The sequence below is a fragment of the Chlamydotis macqueenii genome, chromosome Z (genome assembly GCF_036417535.1).
Source record: "Chlamydotis macqueenii isolate bChlMac1 chromosome Z, bChlMac1.mat, whole genome shotgun sequence".
In the NCBI taxonomy this organism is placed as follows: domain Eukaryota; kingdom Metazoa; phylum Chordata; class Aves; order Otidiformes; family Otididae; genus Chlamydotis; species Chlamydotis macqueenii.
In genome coordinates, this window is record NC_141593.1 from 1653792 (window position 1) to 1678927 (window position 25136).

The window sequence follows — 25136 nt, forward strand, 5'->3', positions numbered from 1 at the left end:
AGGAGATCACTTTCCCCAGTGCACAGGCAATGAACGGAAATGTGGTGACCACCTACATGGTTCCCCTCAGTGACGATAAGTACGGGTGAAGCTGGCTGTGTTGGCAGACCGAGCATGGCAATGCCACAGGGTTTAAGTGGCCTGAAGACATCAGTGGATTCTTGATGGCATCAATGTTCAGTTGTATGTAAAAATCTCGATATTCAATGTACAGCATTCACAGCCAAAGGTGGGCCAGAAGAAAAAGAAAGACAACGGAAAGCTAAAGGACTTCTCATGACACAAGAGCCTCTGAGATGTCCCCCAGCATTCACAACTGTTCCACCACGGCACCTACAAGGAGCTCCCTAGACTAAGCTGTAGAGTTGTCCTTCAAATGACTCCCAAACCTTGAGTCTTGTCCTGGTCAGAAGAGAAGACAGTTACCACAAAAAGGTTCTTTTTTAGGTTTTTCTGCAGCAGAGGTGGTTTTCACATGCCCACTTCATGCTGCAGCTAAATCTTCTAGTTATGCAGAATTTTGACACAGGACTCCAAGTATTTAATGCAAAATCTCCCTGCTCCTCTAGATCTGATCTAGAACAACCATTCCAATTTTTCTATGGAAAAATAATTATTTATAGGAAAACAATTATTTTAATAATTTTAAAAGCACCTTTCACAAAAAATACAAGATTGCCCTAAACATCTTAGTAGTGGCAAATTTCCAGCTTCTTTCTTCTCAGTGTATTGCATAAAGCTCTAAGAAAACCAGAAAACCTACCCTTATAAAAATACCTTGCAGAAAACCCAGCCACTTTGGCTCTGCTCCTTTCCTCCCCAGGTCCATGTCCACCTTCCCCAGCCCTCTCCATTCTGGTACGGTACCTGCTCACTGCTTTGGTAAAGACACAGCAGAAGGGATACCAAACATCGTTTGGAGCTCTTCTCCCACCAGGAAAAGTAAGGTTTGACTTATACCTGTGCCACAATGCAGGAAAGGACCTGATGGGTTTCTAAGTAGGTGGTTAAGCGTACAATCTGTCTGGACTCTCCACGAAAGAGCCAACCTGTCTGGTTATTTGTGCTTCCCCTGGACAAAATGAGAAGAGATGCATTAGCCAACAATGTGTGAGGTTTATGCACAAGGACGAAGACAAGAAGGAGCACTGACAGCACCCAGAACAGCACCAAGAACTTAGGACGTGCCACAGAAACCCAGCAGCAAGCCCCTGTTGAAGCCTTGGAAGGAAATGGCTCACATCATCCCTTTCCAGCCAAGAGCTTTAGCACTTCTTGAGCTATTCAACCAACTCTAGAAGAAGAACGGAGACCTCAAAGGTAACTTGGCTACTGCAAGTTCACAAAACCACAGTGTGAGAAGCTCTCCTTTCAGCAGGCAGACCGGCATCACCCTGTCTGCTCTACACAAATGGAAACCGAGAGTGACGAGACATCCTCCCACATAAGTCACTAATGACACTATGCCTAGGAGACACCTTTCTCCATCCTTGATACGCAGCAATAGTTCTCCCAAATCAGGCAGCAAAGCTGTGAAGCATTTGACTCTCAGATCTTCAGACACCCAAGCAACTGTCTGCTTCATGAGGGGTGGTACTGCTTCACAAGGTGTATCTCAAACACAAGTCCCAGAGAAAGTTAAACCTATGTATTAGCTAAAGGACTCAATTTCTTTCTCAGTAGTCCTCTCTGACCGTAACTGAACAGTGTTCAGTTCACTACACAGAAGAGGTGTCACCCAGCAATTAGAGGCAGAAAACCATTAAGTGACCGGTTTTCTCACAGCTGCTCTTTGATCAGGGGCAGGTCAACCCACTTAAAAGATTTAATTTCTTCTTCCAACAGGCAGAGCTACACCAACCCATACTCATTGGCAAAGTCTCAAAGAAACTCCCTGTCTTTCACTTTCGCTCCTTCTTTTGAAAATGAGACAAAAGTAAGTGCAGCGTCTATCAGCACGCACTTGTCCCAACAGCTCTCCAGTGTGGTGGCCAACCTCAACCAAATTCAGTGTACAAACTGGCCCTGGGCTATAAAACAAATGGATCAGTGAGATGGGGACCCCCAAACCGCCCCCAGAATCATCCCTCACGTTTTACTGAGGAAGAAAATCACTGCGCTTCAGATCCAGACCCAGGGAAGGGTAATTAAAGCCCGATGTGGGCTGCCTAACCAGCACAGGGAAATTAATTACATCTTCGGTTGGGAGATCCTGCCAGCCTCTTCGCAAGCAGCACCCATCCACTTTCTTGGTGACAATGGCACACAATCCTTGCAAAGCCCTCTACCTCTCCACGCTACCAAGCAGGGTAGGACACTCAACATCTTACACTGTTAAATTGTCAGCGCAGCCCTTGGAATGCTCTTGACCCCGTCCAGCTAGTCCTCTCCAACCAACGCCCAAGAGTGAAAACTCACCACCTCCGCCCGCCACAGGCATGTTGCTGTTTCTGCTGGCTTAATGGTAAGGCAAACCCAATCATCTCTTCCACCACAGGCTCCTCGGGGAGGACAGCAGAAGGGTGCTACCGGCAGAGTGTAGGATAATCCAGATGTGATCCATACACCCTGCCTGCTCAGTCACTGCTCAGTAGGAAGGCAATGTGACCATCAACTGGAGAAGCCTCTGAGGTACCAAACCATGCAACAAGTCCCTCCTGCAGCTGGTGGGACATGCAAATAAGCAGTAAAATAAATTCCAGTCCCATTTACTGCCAGTAACACAGGCTTTTGTTTGGTGATGACGGGCAACAGCCGGCCACCATGGGGGAAGAGACAGACTTGGCCAGGAAGGAGGGTTTTCAGCTCCTCCTCTCCCATCGCCTGGAGAAATGGGACAAACCCGCAGAGTTGCTCTGGTTTTTGTTAATGCCATTTCCATAAGGGGAGCCTGGGATGGAGCTGCTGCCATGCCTTTCATGTCCCAAGAGCTCTGCTGGCTCTCTAAACACATACCATACCAGAGGTCTTCTACTTAATGAATTGCTCTCAGAAATATATCAAAGAGCTTCCTACTTCCAACAGCCTCACAAGGGGAATGCAAATAAAGTATTATATAAAATCTTCCCACTGGGTCTTTTTAGAAATAAAAAAAAATCCAAACATAAGATTTTAAATTATTCCATTATCTAAACTTTCCTCATTTATAGAGGCAACACTGTGCTCAGATAGTATCTTGCCTACATTGATGGAGTGGCCTTCACCCCAGAGGCTCACGCGGTGCTAGCAGACCTTCTGTGGAGCATCGCTCAAAGGCAGCAGGGCTCAGCAGAGCACGGCAATGCCACGCAGCAAACGAAAAGTGTTCTCAGTGGGAAACAAGGAGAATTATAGACGAGCTGAGTATAATTATGACACTAGGATTCTCTCAGCACACCAGGTGTTCACAAAATGTACGTTATGGGATCTTCCATAAGCAAACTATCTTCTCACAGCCACCTGCCCAGAGAACTGGAAAAACCAGAGTTTCCATGGGGAATCTTCTCCATTTTGAAGCAACTGCTTTATACAGGATGCACAAGTGCCAGTCTACAGGCACTGAGCTCCACGTGGGCTTTCACAGCTGCTAAGCAGGTATCTTACCAAGAAGGGCAAGGGCAGGGCCAGTATGGGGTGGTCTTTCCCAGAGATACCAAACAATCTGTGAAAAACAGCAATTCAGGAATATCCTGGACCGCAGGTTGTATCAAGACACCTTATTATTGCTCTTAAATTGCACATTATCCAGGAATTGCTCTCAGTCCCACACTTACACAACATCCTGTGGATGCTTATATACACACATATTATAAATATCTATATAAATACATAATACATCTATACACACACGCACAAAAATCTTTCTTTTATTTGCCTTGATCTTGCTGGATTCTAGATACAAGAATTTCAAAGGCATCAGGTACTTAGGGATGCAGAGGGGGATTTTCAGGCATGGGAAAGTCAGCTTCACTGTAGGCTCCCCTATAACCTTTAGGAAACCAACTGCTTTCAAAAATGTGGCCCTGGACTACGGTGCCTTCGCAGAAAAGGAACCAGATGCTGAATATACTTCCAGGACTAATCTGAATTTCTGTAGAAGTGCCCTTTCTGATCGTCAGGTTAGAACTGTGTGAGGCATATCACTGCCACCGATACATAACCCACATTTTTGCAGCAGCTGAAGCCAGCAGAAATTTCACATCCCAATATTTTTCAACTAAGACTGGCGCCTACTGCACAACTGGCAATGCAGAAATCTCAGCTGTAAATAAAACAGGAAAGACAGGACAAACCCCTCAAAATACAGTAAAATTTGCAAAAAAAAAAAACCCTTAACATCCCTTAGGAAATAATTAGCCAGCCTTTTCCTTAGCAGGTTTGAAGAGGGTCTGATAATTTACATTCAAGACAAACACCTTATCGATTTTTTTTTTTAATGTTTAAAGCTACTAGTAAAAAAACAACAGCCAGAAATTGTAATAAACTGAACCTAGTTCTCACCAGCAGTGTTTCACTCATAGATCAGCAATAGCAGGAAAAACACTTGCCTGGACAGAAGAACAATAGCTTCCAGGTCCTCTTTGATGCCAAGGAAAATTTGTTATTTGCTTTTAAAGGAAGCCCAACATGGAGAGAGATAATTATTAGCTCCGCTGCAGGGTGGGAGAGAGCCCAAACACAGGGAAAATAACTTGGGCATTAGTGAATGTTATCTGTATATAGAAAATAAGCTCTGTGCTGGAGGAGATCAAACAGGTTTAACGTCCAGGAAAAAAAAAAACAAACAACCAATAAAAACCCCACAAGCTGAAACAAAAAAGAGCACAGCAAAGGTAGATGGAAGATGTCAGGGCTGCGTTGACTGGAGACAGGAAAGCATCACTTGTGTGTGACTCCTGCATCGTCCTGTGGTACCCACCAGAGACTGGCACGTCAGCTCAGCCCTTGGGGACCTTCTACCCCAGGGAAAACACCGGCTCCTGCTAACACCCCGAGTGATCCAAGGAGGCTCGATGGAATCGGCCAGCCTCCCAGCTGAATTTTAAGCAGCCAGCTGTGGCGGTGGCAGGGAGCCCAGCCAGGGTTAAGCTGCTGAATATTTCAGCGCAGATCAAAGCTAAAACGAATTGAATCCACAATTCCGTCTGCCACATTCAGAGGTTGATCTGAAGCAGCATCTCCGCACAGCATGCACCTTCATACACAACAAGATCCTGCCTTTGTTCCATGCAGGTGTTTGTATAGAAGCACCCAGCACCATTGCATCCAGGCACACGGCAGCGAGGGGATGCGTGAGCCCCCATCCTGCAGCCCAGCAGCTTCCAGTATGGCTCTGCGCAAGAAGAAGCCATGCCCAAAATGGGAGCTGCAATATGCACTGCTTAGACTGGCACAGCCTCTTGTACCACCCTGCAAAGGGCTCCCAGGCTTCTTCCTGTGGCAGAGGCTGGATCCCATGCATGAGAGGACACCAAGCAGGGTAAGAGCACCAAAACCACCAGCCTGAAGCCCCATCTTCCAGGAGGGACATCCATCAGCCCCAGCAAGTGCAAATGCCACTTCACCCTTTCCTGCAGCCAGCTCGGTCTCCTTCGGCAAGTGCTGCTTTTACAGGGGTGATGGTCTCATGGTGGCACAGCGGCTCCTCAACCAGGTGACAATGGTCAAACCCATGCCAGTGCTTGCACAGAGGTGGGACAGTAACCTCCAGCAGTGCCAGCAGTGCTTGATAAATACTCTTCACTGATGTTCACACCACGTACGACACCCAAAACCAACTCACACCTGGCTTCTGGCATTGCAAACCCAAGACAGGCTCTCAGCATGTGCAATTGTGCTGCTCCTCCCAGTTCACCCCCTCAGCTATTCAATCCTCTTCCCTGCACCACCACCCATCTCCTACCCCAGCAAGTACATCAGCAAGAAGCACAGCCACACAAAGCTCCCTCTCTTGTAATTCCAAGTCAGCTTCGATGGTCAACATAGGTGCCTTGTACGAGTTGCAATAAGGATCTCTTAGGAATAAAGGGACATTTCATATTTCTTCCTCTTTATAGCAAAGCAACAAGCTCCTGGCCAAAGCACCCATCCGCACGTTGGGATGTTGCCCATCTCCCAGGGTTTCAGTGAGCGAGCAGAGGGACATGTGTCCCCTTCCATAGGAGAGGGAAAGCTGGCAGCATGGGCAGCCTCCGTGCTGCCTGATAAGGCACTACAAGAACAAAAGCAAAGCTTTGGTGAGGAAGAGCTAAACACAACCCCTACCTGATTGTGTTCGTGAGACGACGAGCCCTTCCCTCGGGATGGGGAACAGCTGCCATCAAGCTGCTCGCTACAATCCGCTGTCCACTGTAAAAGGGATAAAAAAAGGGATTGTGTAAAATAATAGCCAGGCTGAGAAAAACTGCTGCGTCAGTCCACAGCGCACAGCAAATGTCTGGCCGCAGGCATCACGGTACGCGTGCAGCCCATCCCCGCCTTTTGAGGATGATCCCAAAGGCTTTGGCCTGGAAATGCTCCACCCGCTGATGGTGAGTGGAAGGACGATGCAGGAACAATCGCAGGAAGGCACCTGAAATTATGTTTTGCAATAAAGCCATCCTCAGTGTTTCCCTGGAGACTTCAACAGTGTTTACGCTGGTACACACCAGGACAGCTTGACTCAATTACTCTTTTCCATGGAGTCTTCCATGGAAAGCTGGGAATTTTCTGCTTTTCCCAACTCTGTTTGCTTCAGGGACAGATACGAGTCCTGAGCTGCCAAAAACTCGTGGTTTTATTTTAAACAAAACAGAAAACAGAGCTCAGCGGCAGGCTTGCCCACTGCTGTAGACAGCAGCCCTGCTGTCACACCAGCTTTGCCCCACGGTGAAGGACACGGGCATCGGGGAACTTCCTGGCCATAGCAGGAGGTCAGCAGGACAGCACAGCCCACGGCAGAGGCGAGCAGCTCGGGAATATAACCTGCTTCTCCCCCCAGGGTTTGACAGCAAGGCGCCTCCACCAAATTACTCAATTTGGGCTCGTTTGGGGCTTTTTGCCCGAAGAGCTTCTTGATAGGTACGGATGGGGCCACAAATACAAGGAAGAGTCACCGCTAGAACTGCTCACCATCCCTGCACAGCTTTTGCCCTCACTGGAAAGCCCATGCTAGCTCAATCAGATGGGAAACCTCAGCCTTGTCTTTAATGAGCTCTTTAACGAGCTGCCCATTGCTCTCCTGCCACCTCTGCTGACCTACTTGAAGAAGCTCACAATGCTATTACGCCTGAGAGCCTTCTGCTAGACCTATGCTTATCTCCCTTAACAATTTTGAGTGCAACCACATGTCTGGAAAGTTGTCTCAAAGTACAGCTTACCTATTACTATGTCCACAGGTGAAATAAAACTGCTTCTTCCCTTTGACTTTCCTCTTTTTTTTTTTTTTGTGGTGGGAGCAAAGCTGGAGATACCCCCATGATGGAAATGTCCACACTCTGGGATTCTCTGGACTGGGGATGGATTCAACTCCTTTGAGAGTGGCACGGAGGATGGAGGAGCATACAGTGTGCCTTTTTCTCCTTCCCCCAGCACAGAGAACACTTATCTGGGGATGTGGTACCATCTGAGCACTTCTCACGCATCAGGGAGTAGATTTATCCTCTGTCAGGCAGGGAAAACATTACAGCCACAAGGAAGCGAACCGCAGAGAGATTAAGTAACTTGCCTAAAGTTAAAGATTAAGTCGCCAGCAGAGCCTTGCAGCTAGAAACAATTTTCTTGGTCTCAGCCCAGTGCCTTCACCATAAACCCATCCTTTTTTTCTCCAGCTCTCATTAAGAGGGAACATGTCACCTTCCATCAGGCTGGCTTCCACCAGGGTTACTGCAGCAAGATCATTGCTTGCTTTGATAAGAAGTGATCAGGAAGAGAAACCCAGAAATAAGAATGCCTAGTTATTTCTTATACAGATTTGGGGTGGGAAAATGAGTATCTTGGGAGACAACAGATAATTCCTTCCTAACACATCCCTTACAACACAGCTTGATAAAAGTAGGTGACCTATGTTAAAGCCCTTCCTCACTTATTGTCCCACGTACAGTCCTAAAAATATGAAAAACTGCATTCGGCTGGAGTTTCACACAGAAATCCTAATTCCACATAGACATCAACGGTCTGGGCTACAACCACATTTAGATGCTTAATTTGAGATGCCACCTAAAGGGGTCTAATTAAAGGGTTCAACATTCAGATCTTCCATTATTTTTCATTTTTCTTTTAAAATAAAACCTGACCATCTCTAAAGGCAGATTCCCTAGTACTCTCATAAAAAACCCCGGTAGCTCCTATTTTTCAACGTAGGTGGCAGAAGAAAGTTAAAATCCCATTTCCACAACTGGAACATGGATTTGATTGGGGCAACTGAGGATCTTAATGCAAAAATTGTACATGGGCCACCACAAGAATCAGCAGCTTTTGTCCTGAAGATGGGCAGAGGTGTGGACAGGCTGCAAGTGGTTGTAGAACTCTGACTGCTAATTTATTTCTAATTCAAAAGTATTTCTAAACTTGACATGTAAAACAAAGCGGCACTTGTCTGCTTGACCCGAAGCCCCTCCAAAGCACTTCAAACAGTCATTTTCCAGCCCTAGGTTATAAAAATGCACTATAAAGTACTTTGGATCATTCGATTTTTAAATTTATTTTCTCCCACTTCCAACAGCTTTGATCTTCAAATTGCAAAAGACCTCTTCAGCAAAATCTATTCTTAAAACAGTCCCTTTGATCGGTAATTTCTTTACATGGAGCTGATATATGAAGTATCCAAAGCTCCAGATCAGATCCTCACATCCAGCAAACCTACACAGCTCAGCTAAATCAGATAAATACTGCTGATATCAGATAAGGATGGGATTCTTCATACATGAAATCACAGATTGGTTTGGGTTGGAAGCGACCTTAAAGATCATGCAGTTCCAATCCCCCTGCCTTGGGCAGGGACACCTTCCACCAGACCAGGTCACTCAGAGCCCCATCCAACCCGGCCTTGAACACTTCCAGGGATGGGGCATCCACCGCTTCTCTGGGCAACCTGGGCCAGTGCCTCACCACCCTCACAGTAAAGAATTTCTTCCTTCAGTGTGAAACAAAAGACAAAATGACCTGCAACAAAACTTCTCTGCATGCTGAAGGAGGTCATGGTCCTGAATAAAACCAGCCTGGACTCTCATCTTCTCCCCATCACAGTATACCCAGCTTGGCTTTGCCATGCAGTGTTGTTAGCTGTTAAGCTACCGTTAAGGCTTAATGTGAAGTGGCCCAGGGATCTCTGCTTGGGATTGGTCTCCCTTGCACCTCTCATAAAGAGATGAAAACCCAAACCAGACCAGCAGATGCCTCTAGCAGCTCAAACACATCTCAGCTATCCAACAATGGCCATATCCTTACCCTTCAGTCGTATTATTCTTATTTCTTCCTCATAATCAGTGTGTAAGTGGTCTCCAACCTAAATATTTTATCCTACCAGGACTCCTGCAGGGTAGGAAAGCACCTCTATCACAAACAGAGAACCATGGCAGCCTTGCAAGCCCAAGGGCATGGACTGGAGCTGACCGGTCACTGCACCATGGGCTCCTTACCCCTTCACATCTTCAGCACACACCTGGCACACTGTGGCACCAGAATACAAATGACTTTCCTCTGAACAACAGTTCAGGAGATTTCATTTCTCCTTGTGCTGGATCTTAAATGCCCATTTTAGGAACAAGCCTAACTGGGACTATGCCATTCCTAATGACAACACCAAACCACATTCCTCCTAAAACCACCTCTCTGTTTGCTGGGTACTCACATCCTTCGAAACAGAGCATATTCCTTCTCTGACTTAACAACCACGAAACAAGCAAACACGTACTAAAATACCCACAAAACCCACACTTTCGAGGAGCATTTGCGGCTTTTGATGGACCTTCTGGTCTTGGTTGTTTCACAGACATCCCTGTGCATATAGGTGGGAGCATATTTCACTACTGATCACTCCCCAACTGCAGCCCCTGCAGCTCTTCCCAGTCCCTTTAGTATTTTTCCACCCTAAAGAAGCAGCATGCTGTTTCAGATGGACAGAGCCACCCTTCATTTACAAATGAAATGTTCTTCATTTATAAGTGGGAACCTAGGAGATGTCATAAAGCATGCACCTTGAGACCACGGAAAAATAAAACCCAGTTGGCAGGACACCTCTACCAACTGGTTAGAGACCTCATATCTCGCTGAAAAAGCAAGCTGCCCCAAATCCAGTCTTTTATTACATCCTGCTTTACACTCCAGTGTTTGAAAAGCTGCTTCAGCTGGACATGCATCCCAGACCCAGGCTACAAGCCACCAGCATCCTCCAGCCCCTCTCCCACCCCATGGTGTGCTCTTCACCTACCTGTGAGACATGGGATTGTGTCTTCTCGCTCTCGCCATCCCCCTCCGTTTTATCCGTCAGCAGCCCCTGGACTTGGTATTCCAGGACATAGCTGTCGATGAAACGCTCGAGCTCCTCGATCTCCTGAGAGCGGCTGCTCCCCGCCTCTGAGGAGGCTGATGCCACTGATGAGTTCTCCATCCCTTCAGGACAGACACTGAGAATGGAGGGGGCCTGAGAAAGCAAAATTTAAAAAGGCAAGAAATTATGTCCTGGTAATTATAAAAAGGTTAAAAAAACAGTAGCCAAAGGCTATTGGTTACAACAGGCAGGATACTTTTTGCTGTACATCTGCATTTCCAATAACATTTATAATAATCCTAGGTGGTCACATTTAGAGTTTCCATGCATGAACAAACAAAAAAAAAGTCCAATTTCTGTAATATTCCTGCACCTAAGGAGAACTGCAGACGTTTTACCTATCCTCCTTTTTAAAATCCAACCACTGAAAACCTCCAGACATACGCACAAATCAAAATTAAAAAGCATAATTTAAAAAGTCCAGGGCATTAGCTGTGCTGGATAAGGGTGATACGCTGCTGGTGATGGACAGGGGTATGAGGAAGAGGATGACTGAAAAGCTTCTCTAGGATGGCAGCAGAAAATAATGCTGAATCAACAGCACAACTGTAAACGGTCCAGTGAGGAGGTTTGCACGTGAAGGTGAAACAGAGATCACGCCAGAATCTATTTTTAAAACCTCTCGCTCACTGCAGGAGAATGGCTCTACATAAGACAGAGGGGCTTCACGATGCTTTTCAGATACAGCATCCTCAGGATGCAAACTGACTCTGGAAAACCGGCCGATAGCCCAGGCATGACACAGACCTTCAGAGACGGAAGCCTGAATCACCGACTGTTCCGTATGCAGGCTTTTAACATCTTTTTACTAGTTAAAGTCAAAATACAGAGCAGAGGAGGAAGAGAAGGCTGTGCAAATACAAACAGATGTATATACAAATCAAATAATTGGTTTTAAAGCTTGATTCAGCCACTCAAGCATCCTGACAGCCCGAGTTATCCCTCCCTCCAGTTTCTGCTCCAGGAGCACAGCCATTTCCTAAATATGTACATACACAGATTATGGCTAGCAGAATAAGAAGCCATTATCCACGGGCTTACGCTGCAAACCCTATTAGGATAGTCTCGTTTAGGGCGCAGATCATCAAGGAATTAAGAGTTCTGCTGCAAAACAAAGCCGGATCCCTCTACATCCCCAGCCCTTCTCCAATGCCCCATAAGAATGGATAGAACACCTCACATACACCTCTCCAGCTGATGCAAGAGACCAAACTCAAACCACTTTCATTTCCTCTGACCCATACAGTGAATTAAAAACCTCAGCAAATCCTGCTTAACCAGGGAACAAACACATCAGGAGGTCAGCAGCTGACATCCAGATCATCTGAAGATGTGCATCTAACGAAGAAGAGCTGACGAAACCTCACATGCAGCATTGCTAGTAAGGGAAGCTCTAATGATGTTCAGGCAGATGCTCCTGTGATTGCTACGTGCACCTACCCAGTGCATCCATCCCAGACACCACCTCTGAAAGTTCACCAACTTTGTTTCACAGCAACAGACACGACATCCCCTTCATGCCACTGAAACGCCACCTTCTCTGGCACAGAACAGGGCAACTGCTTAACAAACCACACCGTCACCAAGGACAGAAATGAAAGGTACACTCCACAGGCAAGCAAAAGGCACAGAGAGGTCCTCCTGCAGTCTCCTGAGATGGAAACGGCACCAGGAGACCTTCACCCTGATGAAAGCAGGCACGGCTGCTTCTTCAAACAAAACTTAGGTTTACAAGACTCCCAAAGCCCAGATTGGAGCAAGGAACCACAGCTTGTGCATCTGACAGTGGCTGCACATTACACAGTCAAGACAAGAGCTTCCAGCCCGTGAGGACCACACATCCGGCCAAGCAAGCACGGACGGGTAGAGAGTTTGCTCTGAGGAGGGGACTGCCGCCACTCAAACCACCCCCTCACGTGGTCCTTTCCCCTTGCCCATGCCTGGGGTGTCCCTGCAGATGACACTCTGCAAGGCCCACGTGTCAGTGTGCATCAGGCTGCTGTACGATGCTGAATCACTGCCCGTGCCCACACAATAAACTGGATGCTCTGGGGAAACGCCAGATTTCACGTGTACACGCTTCAAACCGAGGACCAGCAGGGCTGGGATGGGCAATCGCCACAGAGTGAAGCGCTGCAGGTTGAACACATCACTGGGAGGTCTATCCTCAAGGTACTGGCCCAAGCAGGAGCTGCTCAGTTTGCAAATATGGGCTGAACCCACAGCAGCAAAAAGGACAAGAAGAGACATTAAATCCAAGTGTTTTCCATGCGACGTAAAACCTCCAGGACTTGTTGCTGTGGCAGATGGGACTGTTCTGAGGGGCTGATATGCCTCCTTTGGGCACTGGAGTCAGGCACTTGGACCAAGCCTACTCCTCCTTCCTATTACTCCATGGCTGAAGGCCATTCACACCTTGAACAGAAGAAACCATCAACTCCTGTACCTGGGCTGGGTCTGTTTGCCCACGAGCTAAGCTTTGAACCAGTGTCTTGTGGTAGGACTCATACTCCTCCTTCGCTCTGATTGGGAGGGAGTATGAGTCATTAGTAGGAGCTCCTACTACTGCAGGATTCCAAGACTTCATCCATCACCCTCTTCTTCACTGGGAACTGGTATTTACACTCTGTTTTGAGACAAGTATAAAATTACCAAGCAAATTCAGAGTGAGTCACATGCCATCCGGAAGGAAAGAAAAAAAAAAATCTGTTCCCAGCTTGTGTAATTTCCAGCTCCTGAACGATTTCTCATCTGTCACTTCTTAACAATTGTGGCTTCATTTGGAAACCACCGAGAACGAGCAGTTCTGGCCTAAGGATTTCATCTGCTCAAGGAATTATTCCCAAATGTGCCCGGACTGTCAAAAAGGCTCATTATGTAGATAAATATCACACATTAGCTCCTGGACAAAAAAATTCATGTGGCATACTAAAAAGGAGAAAAAAAAAAGTAGAGAAGACAAAATAAAAGAGGCGCCCCAGAGACCATGGAGCCCTGAAGAAGGGCATGCTTCTCCCTTTTTAGCTAATTAGTGCCAATTACCAAATGCAAAGCACCAATTGTTAAATAGAAAGCGCTGAAGAAAGAGTTGGGAGAATAGGTGGCTGCAATGAGTCCTGGAGGGCATGATGATGTGGGGAGGTGACCATGTGAGGCAAGGGACAGCTGGCACAGGTGGCATTGCTTGGGATGGAGCAAGCAGAGCCAGAGCCTATCCTCCACCTCCTGGGGCCATGCAACACAAAATCAAGGTTCTTTGCCTATTTTATTTTATTTTTAAGGTGGCATTGGAGGAAATCTACCCAGACTTCAGCAAAGCCTTTGACACTGTCTCCCAGGGTATTCTCCTGCAGAAGCTGGCAGCCCATGGCTTGGATGGGTACGCTCTTGGCTGGGTAAGGAGCTGGCTGGAGGGCCGGGCTCAGAGAGTGGTGGTGAATGGAGTTAAATCCAGCTGGCTACCGGTCACAAGTGGTGTTCCCCAGGGGTCGGTGCTGGGGCCTGTCCTCTTCAATATCTTTATTGATGATCTGGATGAGGGCATTGAGTGCACCCTCAGTAAGTTCGCAGATGACACCAAATTGGCTGGGAGGGTGGATCTGCCTGGGGGTAGCGAGGCCCTCCAGAGGGATCTGGACAGGCTGGAGAGCTGGGCTGAAGCCAATGGGATGAGGTCCAACAAGACCAAATGCCGAGTCCTGCACTTCGGCCACAACAACCCCAGGCAGCGCTGTAGGCTTGGGGCGGAGTGGCTGGAGGACTCTGTGGAGGAAACGGACCGGGGGGTGCTGATTGATGCTCGGCTGAGCATGAGCCGACAGTGTGCCCGGGTGGCCAAGAGGGCCAACGGCATCCTGGCTTGCATCAAAAACAGTGTTACTAGCAGGAACAGGGAGGTAATTGTCCCCCTGTACTCGGCACTGGTGAGGCCGCACCTCGAGTACTGTGTTCAGTTTTGGGCCCCTCACTGCAAGAAAGACATTGAGGCCCTGGAACGCGTTCAGAGGAGGGCTACGAAGCTGGTGAGGGGTCTGGAGCACAGGCCTTATGAGGAGCGGCTGAGGGAGCTGGGATTGTTCAGTCTGGAGAAGAGGAGGCTCAGGGGAGACCTTATAGCTCTCTAGAACTTCCTGAAGGGAGGTTGTAGTGAGCTAGGGGTCGGCCTTTTCTCTCGTGTAGACAGTGATACAACTAGAGGCAATGGTTTCAAGCTGCGCCAGGGGAGATTCAGGCTGGACATTAGGAAATATTACTTCTCGGAAAGGGTGGTCAGGCACTGGAATGCACTGCCCAGGGAGGTGGTGGAGTCACCGACCATGGGGGTGTTCAAGAAACGTTTGGATGTTGTGTTGAGGGATATGATTTAGCTGAGAAGTATTGGTGATGGTTGGACTGGATGATCTTTTAGGTCTTTTCCAATCTTGATAATAATTCTGTGATTCTGTAATTCTGTGAAAATCAAGGCTAGGGCTCTGCCCCAGGGATGCTTCCCCCTGAACACCCATGATAAAGCATAAAGCAGAGCAAGGGCTAACATACAATTCCACTTTTGGGGTGCTCACTTCATGCCCAAACAGCATTTTGCTGATTAGCAACAGGAGAGATGGTGGACTGAAAGGAAATGGGTTTGTCTGAAGTCCAGCAAAAGAGCATAAACAACATATCTGAGATATTTATGGATCTCCAGTAGGAAACTAAAACCAAGTCATCTTGCAGTACCTTCACCCCTCTCTCTCGGAAACCAGGACTTAGCAGGAAAAAAAACTCCCCTACTTTTAAGGCTGATGAGTTACACCTGCACACCTACACACCTGATGATCATCACTGCACACAAAGATCTCTAGAGCACATATCCAGGCATGGACAGCAAGTTGGTTGACATCTAACCCTTATAATAAGATAAAAGACTAACAAGTTGTGGTCTATAATCTTCTTTATACGCTTAGTCTGCACTGCGTCGCTGTAAATCACGTAATGACACAGAGACTGGAAGCCTGACATGGACATCCCAATGTGGCGGCAGTGCCAGGGCCACTGCCGATGTGCCACCAACACAGGGTGTCAATAAAGAGGCTCAACACGCAGAGGAAGATCTTGACTTTGTGGCATCTCCTGGCACATCCTGGTAGCGACCAGCTCTGGGTTTTCTGAATTTTTTGTCCTTTGAATTCCCCTTCTGAACACACTCCCTTCCTGTTTTGGGGTTCATGGTTAGGACCACAGGTGCCTGACCACTACAGCGGTGGGGTAATATTCAAACTTTATGCTGACACTGCTTGGGGCAAGTCGTTGTACTAGAGACCTCTTGAAGTCTTCTCCAACCTGAATGATTTTTTTTACTTAATAAGATGATGTTCAAGCGCTTCATCACTTTAAGAAAGCCTCCTCTGCTCTCTCAGCTTACTTTCCATACTTCAGTCTGAGCAGTGTCTCCCATTTTAGATGAGTCTTTCCCAGTTATCATGCCTTCCCTACTTCCACCAGCCTGCCCAGAGACGCCCTAACACTCAGCTGAGGGTGGTTCCAGTCACCATCCTCTAGAAGCTTTTTCAAGGCAGAGCTTTTTCAGCTGTCACCCAATTGATTTCTGGCTCTAACTAATTCTACCAAGAGTGAGATGCATGCATATAAAACATGCTTGACAAAACAAAACCAAGTCAATCACAGGTTTATAGATGCTCATTTGCTGGCTACTGCAAGATGGTTCTTCATTCAAGCAGCCTGGCCCTCCAAGAGCGACAGATTTCGGAGCACAAATGGTGGCCCTTCCTCCTGGGCAGGAGGCACCTTGGGAAGGGAAGCAGCCACCTAGATTCTGACTGATCCAAGTCCATCCACAAAGGTTTAATCTCCACGCTGGTATCTGAATAATGTTAAACCTACTCTCCTTTTCTAAAATTAACCCTTTGTGCTGGGAAGGCGGCATGGGTTGGATGGTGTCCTGCTCTTGGTGCTGTCTGTCAGGAAACCTCTGTGCCTGGAGCAGGTTTCCCATCTCGTCTTGCCTTCAAAACATGTACAAACAAAAGTTTTTCAAAGAAAAACCCAAACCCACATTTGAGCATCAAAGCAGTTGAAGTCTTCCCAAACTGAGCATGTTCTTGACGGCTTTTCAGGGAGTGGCACTTGGATCTGTGTTGGCATAGCACCTACCACCAAGGACTGCCACACCCCAGATACGGTCCTGAATGACAATTAATAGAGATCAACCACAAATGTATACATTTTTTTTCCTGTTTCCCCCTCTTTCCCCTACTCTGTCAAGGCACACAGTGTATAAGCTTTGGGGGTCTGAAAACTACCTTCCAAATCTTTCCAACGAAGCCCGTGCTGTGCTTATTACTAAGAATATAAAACAAGGAATCACCAGCAGAAAAAGTCAAAAGATGTGCAAACTGCTTATTATAACTTAGTAATCATCAGCATTACTGTAATGTATAATTATTATTAATAGCTGTTATTTTAAAGAGTGATCTAAATGGGGTTCTTGCTTTAGTAAGATTATACAGTTCCTGGCAATTATACAGTTTTACGCTTAATCAGCAAATAAACTCAGTAAGAACAATCATTTTTTATGACATTTGTGCATTCATTCCCCTTCTGCCAAAGAGGCTCTTGGCTTGCTGAACTTGAGGAACCAAGTGGCAAGTCTGAGAGGTGAAGAGCAGCAATAGAAAAGGAACCCATTTTGGGCAAGACGGGTGAGAGGCAACAGCACAGCGGAACTTGTAACCAAAATGATACAAGAAAAGGTGAGCTCATGAGAAACGACAGACATGCATGGACAGCAATGCATTTCCATCACCTCACTGCAGTCTGGGTGAAGGGACTGCATTTGGTCACACAACAGGTTTCTTTTACAGTTGTGGCCTTCAAAGACAAGAGAACCAGGAGCACCACGCTGTCACATGAACCCAAACAGAGAAAGCCGAAACGGATTTAGCACACAACTACCCCACCAGGAGTTAATACTCAATGCTACCAGATAGGCGAGATGATTGGAAAAGATCTCAAAAACACAGAGTTCAGGGAGAACTGCTTCATGCAGTGCTTGTCAGCAGGCTTCTCCAGATTTAGGCACCTGAATTAAAGTTCAGTAATCAAAAGGTCCAGCGACCACCCAATCCCAGTAAACGGCAAGCGCCCAGCCCATCTTTCCAACCACCTGGCCTCAGCTGTTTAGATATGGGCTTAAATGACTCACTTAAGGCATCCTAGTTGGAAAATCAGTGTCTCTTCCTTACTTATCCTCCAGTTAAGCGCTGAAGTTCCCAAGCCAATCCTCTGCTCCTTCGCAAATGAAATGTAGGGCAGGAGGAATGCAGAGCAGCCTCTCTCTGCTGAAGCTTTACTCTCCAAAAATGCCAGCGCAGGCCAGCCGCTGGGCAGCACGCAGCTCACAGACAGGCTGTGACAGGCTCCAGAGCTACCCTGACAGAGCACTGAAAGCCTTTTTCTTGTCATACGGGATTTATCATCCTGGGTTTTGCTAGGAACGAGAGATGCTTCCTATAAAAGGCAGCCGTGGTGAAAATTCTTCACATACCGATGTGGCCACCTCCTTCCAGAGTTTTTTGGGGCGGGTTCTCCAGCGTCCTTCTTGTGTTTGCTCTCCCTGGGGGGTTTATAATAAATAAACTTTAAATACCCATCTATTTTGGTAGCATGGCAAGTGTTAACTGAGGACCATCTCCTCTGCAAGAGGACCCTTCTGCCTGCCAGTGCCAGCAGCGAAGCATGCAGCACCAGACACGCGATCAGTGCACCATTCCTTCTCCAAGAATAAACCCGGGACTTCCAAGGCATCACAAAAAGTCCTAAAAATCAGCGTTACTGCCCCAAGACTGAGGTGTCATGCTTGCTTTCTCCTGTGGTGGGTATGCAGCTAGGAAAGCACAGTGGAAGTTATGGAAGGACCTCGGAGTCCACCAGGACAGGTTTAAGCTAAGTAGGGAGCAATAAAGCATTAAGGCATAACAGCAAATGCGCTTAAAATCGATCCCAGAAGGGCAGCCTGGTCCAGATGCCAGCTGCCACAGGGAGGACTGAAATGTGGCGGTGCCCCCACCCTGCAGCCACCCACAAGCTGGAGAGCTGCAGATGGTCAAGGAAGCCTGTTTGCACCCACAGCCTGCTGTGATCCAGGAGGTCCCTGCTGCTCTGAGACATCTGGGACATGCACTGAGGACCCCAGCAGCCCATAGATTTATTCATCCGTGCCTGCATGGGATGATGGTAAAGCTAAACTGAAGAGATCCCCAGCAAGACCCAGGGAGAGGCACCAGCCCAGCCCTAGCCAGCAGAAACAACATCCTGCCCCCTCACCAATCAACATCAACTTTGACATCTCTATGCAGGCTCCAAAACTCACTCCCTACAGTGAAGACCTGTTGGCCATCACCTCTCATGCAGATGACACCCTCTTCTGCTTGCTGCCTCTCTTGGGCTGCACAGAGAGGTATGGGACATGGTCAAACTCTCCATCATCACCTCCCTATCGCTGCTTGCCCACTGTCTTCTCCAAACTAGCCTTCCCGAAGCCACCGCCAACACGCACAGGGAAGGAGGTCCCTTCAGCCCCAGACCTGGGAGGTGAGGAGCTTTGACCGTACAGACCAGCTGGTGCAGGGCAACTCTCCTACTTCTTACCTGCTTCTTATCAGCACTTTCAGGTCAGGTGAAACCCTCTGCAGGCTTTAACTCTGCAAATAACTGTCTGCCAGATAACGATCTGGCAGAAGGACCTTTGACCGCCTGCATTTGGGGTTTGAACTCCTGACTATTAGCACGGCCACTGCCAGCAGGCAGCCGGCTTGCTTCCCAGCATCTCCTTTTAATGACCTCCTTCAGCACGAGTATTTTCTCTCTCCTAATCCAGCCCACTTCCAACAACAAGTAATTAGCAATGTATCTTCCTAAAGTGGCGAGAGCATCTCAGTGAATGAAAGGAGCAGTTTATCTCTATGGATGGCGGCCAGCTTTTGTATCCAGTAAACAGCAGGAACAGTTACCATGGAAAAAGAAAGCAATGGAGATGAACCATGACTCCCTCCCACCCAGGTATTACCATGTCTCCAAGAGCACGGATGAAGCATCACATCTACCTTTCGGATTTGCTGCTCCATAGCCGGTATTGTTCCAAATTGGAAAACAAGAAGCACAGCAATACAATTTATTATATCCTGGATCTGATCCTTTTCTAATTAAAATGCAAACACGTTTGAAAACTACATTGAGCGACTGCTGCTGGAGCTAGCCTTCAGCTTTTCAGATACTGATGCATCCACGGCTGGCTGAGTAGTTTATATATTTCATCATCCTGCCAGTCTCAGCTCTGTTTTCTGGTACCTGGTGATGCAGAAAAGCCCAAGCGACAGGACAGCAGCCCAACAGCTGCCACGTCACAGTGCCATCCATGAGCTCGGCGTGCCACAGAGCGGGCGAACACCACAGCACATCAAAACAAAGCCATTAAAATAAACACAGAAATAAATGAGGGGAAAAAAAAAAACAAAAAAGAAGAGAGTCAGAAGACAACCAAGTGCAAAAGGCCACAGAATTCAGCCCAAAACAGCTGCCTTGATGCAGTCATCCAGAAAGGAAGGGTAAGGAATGAGCAGAAAGCCAGAAATCCCTCGTTCTCACCCAGACAATAATTTATCATGCAGTTTGCTTCACTGAAATAAGGAATTTTTTTTGCAGTTTGGAGGTGGATTTGTTTTTTTTTCTTTTAAACAAAACCAAAGCCGCGTCACCTTTAGAAACACAAAGTCTTTTAGCGTGTCAAATCTGTGCATGTGGTTGGAGCGGTTTCCCACCAGATGGGCTTTCTTGCCCGGGGAGGGGGAGATGTTACCTTTGGTTTGTGATGGATGTTGCCAAGAAAAAGAAAGGAAAAACCAGCATACAGCTAATAAAACCACTGCCTCTGACGGATGTTGCTCCCACTTTGCGGTGGGGTGCTCCACTATGTCTGATGCCAGAGCAAGGAGTCTGCTGGAGCATCAGTTTGGCTGCAGCACAACAGCACAGCATGCTCCCCATCCCCTGATTTTTATACAAATTTGACCCATGGAAATACATCAGCATTTGTAGAAATACGACCTGGAACAGGTCATAAAAATCCCTCAACCACCAAGCTTTAAATCAAGAACAGCCTGAGTTTTATAACCTGTTTACGCATCGACTGATACTATAGCCTGTGACTTAAGTCAGATATAATCCATTTTCACACTCCCCTGCTTCTCCTAAAAGCAAACGCAACAAGAGCCCACATTAGACTTTATCTGTGCTATTTTTCATGTTTCCAAAGGAAATGTCACCAAATAAAAATATTTGGAGAAACAGCAAAAAATGCAGCTTTCACACATGCTCCACGACGTTCTCTTCAGAGCTGCGCTGCTTCTCCTCCAAGAGCACACAGCATCGCACCGGCAGGCGGGGTAGGACATGATGGCTGAAGGAATCACGCTAGAAAACATGAACGAAGGATGCTGTCCCACCAGAAGAGCTCGCACACTTGTACTACGCACACACGCGTGCCCCGCTACGACGCAGGCAGCGGGTAGCGATCCTCAGGTAACCAACACCTGTATTTTGCCCAGCTCCTCCGCAATCCCAGTGGATGAGCCCTGCTCCCATGGAAGCAGCAGCCAGGACTGCAGAACTCTCTGTGCAGGCAGCACTCTGCAGGCAGAGCGCACAGCCCACATCCTAAATAAAAGCATTATAATAACCAGCTGATCCGTACACTTTGCAATCGCACGTTTCGACCACGGGCTCGCGTGCCAGCGCCGGCCGCTACGTACCATCTTTTGTAAATAACCAAAGGGAAACCATTATCAGAAAGTAAATCTTTTCTTTCCAAGCACCCAGGCAATATAATGGGCACTTGGGTGGTGAAAAGCCCCATAATCCTAAGAGACACATCCAACTCTAAGTTGAGATGTCAACCCGCTGAAGTAATTCATCCCATGGGTTGGGAGGGATGAGGTGGGAGCGGCATCCCCCGGTCAGCAGCAGGGCAGCTGCAGAGGGTGCTTAATCCCTGTTAAACCATGCCCACAGTTTGCTGGCAAAGAGCATTTTTGAACCTGTGCGTCGGCTTTCAGCAGCATTCAGTGGAACACACTCAGCTGCCAGCCAAAACGCTGGGGCTGCCACTCTGAATGGATGGTGGAGATTTTATGCTAGGAGGAGGCAGCTGATGCACTCCTCCTGGGAATCACAGGATGGTTTGGGTTGGAAGGGACTGTTAAAGCCCATCCAGTCCAACCCCCCTGCAAGGAGCAGGGACATCTCCAACCACATCAGGTTGCTCACAGCCCCGGCCAACCTGGCCTGGAATGTTTCCAGGGATGGGGCATCCACCGCCTCTCTGGGCAACCTGGGACAGTACCCCACCACCCTGAGCCACCCTCATCATAAAAAATTTCTCCTTATATCCAGTCTAAATCTCCCCTCTTTTAGTTTAAAACCACCACCCCTCGTCCTGTCACAACAGGCCCTGTTAAAAAGTTTCTCCCCACCTTTCCTGCAGCCCCCTTGAGGCACTGGAAGGGCGCTGGAAGGTCTCCCCGGAGCCTCCTCTTCTCCAGGCTGAGCAGCCCCAGCTCTCTCAGCCTGGCCTCACAGCAGAGCTGCTCCAGCCCTCTCAGCATCTGCGTGGCCTCCTCTGGACCCTCTCCAACAGCTCCACGTCCTTCTGATGTTGGGGGCTCCAGAGCTGGACGCAGTGCTGCAGGGGGGTCTCACCAGAGCGGAGCAGAGGGGCAGAATCCCCTCCCTCGCCCTGCTGCCCACGCTGCTTCTGATGCAGCCCAGGATGGGGTTGGCTTTCTGGACTCTGAGCGCACATTGCTGGGTCATGTACAGATTTTCATTCACCAGTACCCTCAAGTCCTTCTTGGCAGGGCTGCTCTCAATCCCATCAGCCTCCAGCCTGTATTGATATATAGGTGTTGCCCTGACCTAGATGTAGAACTTGGACTTGTTGAATGTCACGAGGTTCACATCCTCATGGAATCTTCCCTCTATTGCCACCAGTTGCTTCCCTTCTTCATGGCTTTCCTCTTTTTGAAAATGAAGCTCTTCTGCGTGACAAGGACGGGGGCAGGAGAGCCTCGGGTACCCCCCATATTCAAGGTCTTTGAAAGATGAAATGGGACTGAGGAAGCAAGAGGCCTTTTGCAACATCAGTCACTATCAGAGAAAAGCAAATTATCCCTCTGTTCCTGCTGCTCCAACCAACAGGAACAATCCTCAGAAGCCTTGGATCCGGTGATGCTTGGGCCCGGGTTACATGAGCGAAGCAAGGAGCAGATTTCAAGGAGAGACAGTTCCCTGCGACCCAAGGCTGGTGCACTCATGGGAATCTCTGTACCTTCTGCCTAATATGAGCTGCTCAATTGGAACTAGAAAGAAAAATCATTCTGTAAACTCTGCCATTTTGCAGGCGAAAAGAAAAACAAACAACTTACCACGCCCCTCTCTGAGCTAGTTAAACTCATCTGAACAACTCCATGCACAGATAAGTATATTTAGAGATTTTATGAATCTCTGATTACATTCAGTGCTAAAAAAAAAACCTAAAAAACCCCACTCAGCAACACCCACAAACAAATAAAATTTCCAAAACCTGCCTCTGAATCCTGGACCCCTGCTCCTCCACCACATTCAAATGTTCAAGTTACAAAATAAGCAGCAGATTGGCTTTTATACCATGACCGCCCCAAAACATCAGTCATGGATCTTTTCTGTTCCCATACAAACAGTGGCCACAGCACTGCCATTGACAAGATCTTCCAAATGTTCTAGTGGAAAAGAACAATACTTTGGGAAACTGGCAATTCTGTACACACAAAAGAAGTCCCTTCCTCATAACACTTCTGGTCTAATAATAATAAATAAGAGGCTGGGAATCAAACAAAGCCCTGGGGAAGCACAAAGGGACGGGGAACTCTGTGGGGCTGGTGTTCAACACCACGCAAGCGAGTCCACCGTGACACAGAGCTGGCCAAGGAAGGGGGACATCAGTATTGCGAGAGCTGAGACTTCCAGGATTGCTGACCCTGCTTCTGGCGTCTTCCAGATTTAAATATTCCAACATAAGAATATGTCTTGCAAAGACAGGGGAAGAAGTTACAAGCAGCATCTCCCATGTCCTACCTACTTGTTGAACCTTCTGCTTTGGAAAGTATAGAGCCTGACACACGTCCCAGCAAGGCATCCGACCCTTTAAGGACAGGTTTTTGACCCAGGACTGAATCGGTTGCCAAAGCTTTCCCTTCCTGGGGCTAAACACAGTGTCCTCCTTAGCTCCTGGCCATGGTCCAGACAGCGGGTTTCCATCCAGCAAAGCGACTGCATTTTGGAGAAGTGATTCTCACTCCACCCAGAGGGACCGTTCAAATTAAACCTCCCACAGCTCCCTGAGACTGCTGCGGGCAAAGAGCATCATCTAAAACAGCTCTCACAGCTTGGGAAGATGCTCTGGCAGACCCTAAATCTGTTTTTCAGCCCACAAGGATCTCCTGCATGTTCTCCCACGTAGTTTTTGATAGCAATTCAGAGCGCACGTCTGATACCCAGACGGACCCAGGTTTTGCACCAGGCTCCTGACAGCTGCTCCAGGAAGGAATGTGACCCAGCACAGACACCACAGCACCCACGAAGGGTCCTGCCAAGCCAAGGGATGCTGCTGCGTTGCAGGGATGGGCTCCAGTTCCCTCTGGACATACCATTCCACCCCGCTGGCCAAAGCCCCAGCAGCAGGTGGCTCTCAGTCCTGGATGGGTGGCAATCAGGCCCTTCCCAAGGTTCGCTCCAAGCAATGTGGACCAAGCCCACAGGCTGAACCCTCCTCTCAGATCAATCCCCAGCTTTTAGCTCCTTCCAACAGCTCATGAGACAGCCTGAACCAATTCACTGGGATAACGCCTCCCTCAAGCAACCAGCCCCACAAATACCAAGCAAAGCACCTCCCCAGACAGGAATTTTGATGAGTTACTGGCCAGCCACCAGCCTCCTTTTAGAGGCTTGAAGTGTATTTTTTTGGAATCGCTCTGCTTGCTGGATGCTCCGCAGCAGCAACACAGCCGGACACCTCCCCAAAAGCCTTTCCCAGGCAGCCCCTCTTCCCATTCGGTTATCCTTCACCTAAATTGCAGCAAATAAGGGATGGGAAGGGATGGGGATGGGAACAAGAGCAGCCTGGCGAACCCAGGGGGTTAAGATGCTGCAAGTATTTGCACAGCTACATTTCTGGCACAGGGGACTGCTGGGTTTGATTAATAAGAGGTAAATGAAGCAGCTCAACTGGGCTGAGCCCCGGCGGGCACGCAGAGGACAGGGAGGTTTTCATTAATAAAAGCAAACGGAGAGACAGGTACTTCCAGGACACGATAGCTGACCTATTTTGAGATGAACATGAGATCGAGCAAGCTTTGGGAGCGTCTATTTACCTCCATCAGCAGCAACAACAGTCTAGACGACTGGCTCAGATCAAGACAGCTAATGTTCAGCCTTGGGATTCACCAACTCTATGTGCCCTGCTGACAGCATCCTTGACGTCAGTCCCTTCTGCAAACGCCAGGTCTTGGATGCTCTGCTGAGCCTCAGCGTTGCTGCC

The 25136-nt window shown here is 48.0% G+C and overlaps 1 protein-coding gene across 4 annotated transcripts in view; it reads right to left on the reverse strand.

Annotated features, from left to right (window-relative positions):
- Nucleotides 1-25136, reverse strand: part of CTIF (cap binding complex dependent translation initiation factor) — a 145736-nt gene that overhangs the window by 104447 nt on the left and 16153 nt on the right. For all 4 annotated transcript variants that reach the window (XM_086770331.1, XM_086770333.1, XM_086770332.1 and 1 more), the window contains 2 exons: nucleotides 10388-10600; nucleotides 6244-6327 (listed from right to left, as the gene is read on the reverse strand). In XM_086770331.1, the coding sequence (XP_086626457.1) occupies nucleotides 6244-6327; nucleotides 10388-10567 (264 nt within the window). In that variant the 5' untranslated portion in view covers nucleotides 10568-10600. The remainder of the gene's footprint in view (nucleotides 1-6243; nucleotides 6328-10387; nucleotides 10601-25136) is intronic.